Raw genomic sequence first — 6044 nt, forward strand, 5'->3', positions numbered from 1 at the left:
TACTGGGAAAGAATATTTTTTTTTTAATGCACGTGGTACACAAAAAAATCCATTCTGACTCTGTATCATGTTATGTGACGACAAGAGAGGGAAGAAACAGAGATAGCTACCCTTCCCGTGCAAACAGACAAAACATAACACAGTGAATAAAATTTCTCCTTGACCGTGCCTCCCTCACATTCACAGCCTTGGAGCCCTCCGGTAACTTTAGCTGCCGATAACGGTGGCAGCTCTGCCCAGGACGATGGTGAATTCCAGGTCCCCGTGCCGTGCCCATCCCTTCAACGCTCGCTGCCTTGGGAAGGTCCCTCCTGGCACTGGCTGCTGTCACATCCTTCACGCAGGAACGCCACAGCGGGTACTTAGAGCTGATCATCTGCCACAGTCGCAGCGGCTCGACGCACGTTTCAAGGCACCCTCGCACACGCAGCAGTCCCGCCGGGGGACATCCCTGCAGCAGCCCCCATCCGGGGGTGCAAGGGCAGCGCTGGTGCTGAGGCTGAGCACGGGATGCTCTGCTTTTGCTGGGTGTCGGGGTGCCGGGGCCCTTCTCCAAACCTGTGACTGCAAAAAACAGAGACAGAGAAGGAGATGAAGTGATAAGAACGTCCAAATGGGACAGGGCTGATCGCTGTAGGCAGAAATGCCCCAGCTATGCATGAGTACCGTGCATGGGAATTATGAGCTTCTCGGAAGAGAGCGTCTAAAAATATCCTTTTAAAAAGAAAAGAAAAGTAGCAAACATTGGTTGGTGGCAAGAAGAACTTATAGGAAGACATCAAGTATGGCAAAAAACCTGGAAGTGGGCAAAAAAGACCACTGCTCAAAAACCACCTCTGATAACCTAGCAGGAGCTGGTACCCAAGGGCTTGAACACTTCAAAGAGCTGAATATCCATAAGTCTTGTTTTGCTTTCCATTACAAAACATCCAGTCACATTACAAAAAGTGAAAAGCTTGCAGTTCATGTTTAGTAAGCACTTTCCTTGGCGGTTATGAAAGGTGAACACGCATCGGGGAAACTGAGCAGCAGCCTCAGCACAGGTGCCCAAAGACTTGTCTTTTTTTTTTTCAACTGTCCCTCTCGATTTAGTAAAAAGTGTCACTCCTTGACGTGTACCTTCTTTCACCTCTTCCCTTAGCCCATCGCAGACACAAGGCTGATACGATAGCCCTCCAAACCGCCGCTCCCCAAAGGCAGAAATGGTTTCGCCCCCACCACGATCTGACCCCGCTTGGGTCAGGGGCCGGCTCCTGCCTGCAGCCAGCTGGGCGCCAGCGGGGAACGATGCCCGCAATGGGAACAGTGGCCTGACTGGCATCTCGCCGGCCTTGCTCCCGGGCAGCCGAGGGCACAGCTCAGCTCCTCGGGTTGAGTCCCGTGCCGAAGGTCCGCGGGGCGAATTGCACCGCGCTACCCGGCGCTCCGCGGGAGGCACGGATGTGCGGCCGTGGGGCCGCAATTTACATTTAAAGAATTAATAAAAATTCCAGGCCAGAGTGCTACTGTGGGGTTTATAACCTTGACATTTTTTTATCACCCCCTGGCTTGTTTCTTTTTCCCTTTATAACCAAACAAACCCATACAAATTAGTATTTGAAAGTATGCAATTAGCAAGCTGCTCCTGCAGCTATGCAGTTCTCCTGCCACCCAGTTTCCCAATGGGAGGAAATCAACAAAAAAGAACAAAGAAAAGAATTTGCTGCCTCATATTAATGACTGCTGTTTGAGGACAGCGTTTGTATTTTAAATGAATAGCTTGCTGAGGACAAAAAGGTCAGAACTGCATTTTATGGTAGCAATAGAATAGCAGGAGGACAGAAGAAAGGCGAAAGCTGCGAGCAGACAGGCGGAACAACACGCTCTGCTTGCTCGAGAGGCTGGGACCAGCGCCCGGCCACGCGTTCGGGAGTCAAAATACGGGCACGGTCCCGCAAGGTGGTGAGGACGGCGGTGGGAGGGGAGAACGCTCACCTCCCAGCCAAGTCGATGAGCTCTGCGGCACACAGCGTGGTTCCAGAACGATCGGCTCAGCCCAGTGATCCCCGCCAAAATCCTTCCTTTCTGCTAAGCCATATGGATCTATCTCCTTGCACGTGGAATTTTTTTCATCAGCTCTGACACCCTGAACGCACTCTGTCCCCCGAGACGCTGCCTGTGAATATGCAATAAGACCCTGCCAACATCCAGCAAGAAAGCCGTGATGAGTGCAGCTACCTGGGAATGTGCCCTTTGCTACCCTAACGTCTTCAAATTGCTCAAAGTTAAATCTAAATTGAGAAACCCAAATGAAACCTGATGCTGGTGCAAGTTATACTGCGAAACTCCAGCCCTTATCCATGGGTATTGATCAATACCTTCAGGAGAACTCAGCCTGCCGGCTCTCTGAGGCTTCAAGATAAAGATGAGCCAGTATGGGACTATTTTAACCAATAATATGTAATGAGCGTGAAAGAGCCGCACCACAACTGATGATAAAGCTATCCAGAAAGGAAAGCCAAAGTCTCCAAAAGGGCCCTGGGATCCTTGAGGTGGACACCCCATCGGGGTATTACCCGAGCAGAGCAGAACAGCCAGCTTATAGCCAACTTCTGCAAAGCTGTCGAGAGGAGTAAGAGGCTTCTCCAAGCACAAGGACTTGTGCCACTACCCTTTCCCGGTGTGAAGCGGGCCCACAACCCCCCTGGGCCACAGGGACCGACTGGATCCCCCCCAGGGCTCTCCCTGTGAGGTATACGGCTCACTGCCGGGGTGCCAGGTCCCTGGGCGAGAATTGCCACGCGTGGCTCTGGCACCCACAGCCTGTCCGCCCTCCCCTGCATGTTTTGCTACCGGGCTTCACCTGGGGACATCCCCGACCTCCCGGAGAACCTCCTTGCTGCTTTGGACTGCGGCACTGGGTCTGTGCAGCTTTGGTGAGGGTCAGGCCATCAGCGAAATCACGCTGGTATGCCGCCAGAGAGGGGGCAAAATCCAGCACCTTTCCTCCACCGTCCCTTTCTATTTCCAGAGGTTTTATTCCTGGCCCTCTTCGGTGCCCTCTCCGCCTCCTTCTGGGGTTCCTTCCCGTTGCTGCTGTCACCTCCTGCTCGCTGCACATCTCCTGGCTGCTTTCCCAGGTGCCCACAGCAGCCGCTGGGGTCCTGGCGTGTTTGCACCCATTCAGGGTCTTCCTTGGAGGACAGATGTCCTTCTTGCCCCAGCCTTGCTGCAGCTCTGACTCCAGGGCAAAGCTTTTGAGGAAAAAGTAGGATACGTTAAAGCTGAGTGACTGCTGAGCTCTCTTATTGACTATAATAAGACGGAGAATAACATTTCATTAAGTGCATGTTTCTGCCAGTGTAACAAGCCCTTACCTGCAATCGTGTGTGAAGCACAAATGGCCTAAAGGCATCGCACCTGAAGGAAAAATTCCAGTCCCTTCAATAACGTATTAACATTTTTAGCATACATTCAAAATGTTTAATGCAGTAGGAAAAAACACATGTTCTGGTCTCGGCGGCGTTGATAATCTGTAAGAGACAAGAAGGAAGGCTGCAGCTTTCCAGCGGTGACTTCCTGGTGTGCATCCTTCTTTGAAATGTTCAAGCCAGGACAGACATCAGAAAATCAGCTGGAAAACAAGGACGGACGAGCAAAGAAATGCACCTTTTGAGCCAGAGTAGTTCTGAACATACTCCTGGAAAGAGTGACTGTAAAGCTGTGAGCCAGATAAAACCAGTCCTCTGCCACCCTGACCCCCACACGCCAGTGCTCCTGCTACCACTGAATTACCCAGCGGCTCAGAGATGCCTGAGAATCACTCTTGGCTTCTCTCCAGGCACTTTGGCTATGGAAAGGAGTAGCTAAAAAAGTATCTCTTTAAGTAGGTATTCCCATGGTACAGGTTAGTCCTTGTGTTGAGTAGAGCTGGCAAAGGGGTGGGAAAAGGTGTTATTTCAGGAATCTTCATCTTGTAGGACCGGCAGGCTGCTAATAGTGTATTTTTGGCTGTGACAGAGCTGAAGGGAAAGGGGTGCTGGTGTTGGACAGGGTGCAGGAGCGGGAAAGGTGATGGTCCTTTACCGCTTTGTCCTCCCACGGCGGCATCCGACGTGCTGTGCAGAGTCCTGGCTCCAGTGTCCCCAGCGCCGGCGGCCGAGAACGGCGGGACGCTTTGCTCTGAGCCTCCGCACAGACCCTCGCTGGCTGCGTGGAGCACCAAATGCACCTGCAAGAGCAGCTGAATGGCTGTCACAGCTTCAGCAGCAGTTGCTGGGTGTCCCCAGGGGCTGGGGGGGGACCGGTGACAGCCAGGCATGACCTGCGGGCTGCGTCCCTGTGTCCCTTCTGGCTGCTGGAGTCCCCCGGAGAATAGGTGGCATCCTGTCACATAACATTCCTCTCCTCCCTGAGCCCTGCCGCAGGCTTCTGGAAGAAAAACAGCTATTTTGGCCTTGATTTTTCAATTCTTCTTACCTTAAACTTCTACCCTTAAAGTCCCAGTTCATTGCCGACTTACAGGTATCGACAGGAGAAAGGTGCATGGGTACAGTTAAACCACTTCAGGGATGCAACTTGCAAAGATGACTTAGGTTTTTGCCTTTTTTCTGTGCTCGTACCAAGGTTTCACCAACCCACAGCCCAAAGGTCTGCCTGTGACATCTTGAAATATTCTGCATAAACTGTGCCAAAGTTCAGCAAAACCAAATTGCCTGGCACAAGCAAGAGACTGGAAGCGGGAATTCTTGAAAAATGCTAATAATGTCTCATACTTGAACTATTTTTCCCTTAGCTGGGAAATCATTCTGCTTAAAATAGAACAGGCAGAGAGATACAGAGAAATTTTTTAGCAGTCCCTGAGACACAGGACACAAGCAAATTTTGTTCTTTTTTGGGGTGGCTTAGAAAATCCTTTCAGCCCTTGTGCCTAGGTGAGCTTTCCATTTTGCGGAATGGAAAATACAAAGATTGCTGGCCTCTGGTTGCACTTTCAGCCTCTGTACCGCCGTGGAGATGGAGACGTGCAATTTGCATCTCTTTTCCTCCACATTGCATTAATGTGAATGAAATACATTCGCGGTGTATAAATAGTGGACTTAGCACAGCAGCCCTGCTTGCCTGAATACGTCTTTTAAGCTCCTCTGCCCTTTCTGCCCCACGGCTGCATAGATAAATAAAGAAAAGGCCTTATTATATTTGCGGTGGCTAACACTAAAGGTCTTTGCTAAACCAAGTAAACTAAGCCTTCACACTTGTCCCCTATCACTTGCTGCTCCTTAAATCCCTTGGCTTAGGTTCTATAACCTGGTGGGAGAACACTATTCTGGGAGAGCGTTAAAGCTGGAGACGTGGTTACGTGCTGACAACGGTGGGGGCTTTGCCAGATACGAAGCCCAAAGTCTCACAGTTGATGTGCTGCAGCCTCCTCGTTCGCATAAATAGACAGAGAGCGCTTTATTCAGGGTTTTTTTTACAGTTGCTGAGATGTTGTTAAAAGGGAGAGAGAATCTGTGACAAATTTTCACAGGAAAACACTTGGGAGCCTGTCGGATTTGAACACGGTCGGTTGGGATATAATTGTTTGGGGGGTAATCCTGGAAGGGGACGAACCAGTCACCCCTTGCCAATTATCCATCCATCCATCCATCTATCCATCCATCCATCCAGGTGAGGGCTGCTGTGTTTTTTGGAAATTAAAAAAGAGAGGAAAGGGGGAGGAAAGACTACTCCACCCCAGCAATGCTTTCTTCCTCCTGAATCCCACCTCCTTCTTGCCCCAAAGCCCCCGGTTCCCATCCCACGTGCTGCAGAGCTCAGGCTTGCCCCTCACATCCATCTCCATTCCCCCCAAGGATGTCGAAAGTCCCAAATCGCTAACGAGACCTTGCCTCTCCCTTGTCCCCTGCCACTATCTGGACTCCCTTGAGCTACACCGGTCCTCTCCCCAGGAGAACAGTTTCCTTTCCTTTAAGGAACGAGGGGAACAGTGGGGGGGACCTGGACCCCCAGCCCTGTGCCCTCAGCCGCTCGTGAAGTGTTCAGGAGTCAAAAGGGCACGGCGG

General features: G+C 51.2%; 1 protein-coding gene across 1 annotated transcript; it reads right to left on the reverse strand.

The window, feature by feature from the left end:
- On the reverse strand, positions 1–4314 carry LOC115336381. Its single transcript, XM_041120590.1, has 5 exons — positions 4066–4314; positions 3357–3512; positions 2843–3233; positions 1975–2155; positions 1–564 (listed from the first exon to the last, which is right to left on the reverse strand). The coding sequence occupies exons 2-5, from the start codon at positions 3392–3394 to the stop codon at positions 107–109; spliced, it is 1068 nt and encodes a 355-aa protein (XP_040976524.1). The 5' UTR covers positions 3395–3512; positions 4066–4314; the 3' UTR covers positions 1–106.
- Positions 4315–6044: the final 1730 nt, after the last annotated feature.

The sequence above is a fragment of the Aquila chrysaetos genome, chromosome 26 (genome assembly GCF_900496995.4).
Source record: "Aquila chrysaetos chrysaetos chromosome 26, bAquChr1.4, whole genome shotgun sequence".
Taxonomy (NCBI): Eukaryota; Metazoa; Chordata; class Aves; order Accipitriformes; family Accipitridae; genus Aquila; species Aquila chrysaetos.

What these genes read in the sequence shown, in the direction of transcription:
- LOC115336381 (XM_041120590.1), bottom strand. Translation starts at nt 3,394, where the DNA reads ATGCCTTTAGGCCATTTGTGCTTCACACACGATTGCAG. An exon ending in TGCTTCACACACGATTGCAG is followed by an intron (nt 3,234 to 3,356) that starts GTAAGGGCTTGT and finishes TTTCCTCAAAAG; the next exon opens with CTTTGCCCTGGAGTCAGAGC. An exon ending in GAGGTCGGGGATGTCCCCAG is followed by an intron (nt 2,156 to 2,842) that starts GTGAAGCCCGGT and finishes GCATATTCACAG; the next exon opens with GCAGCGTCTCGGGGGACAGA.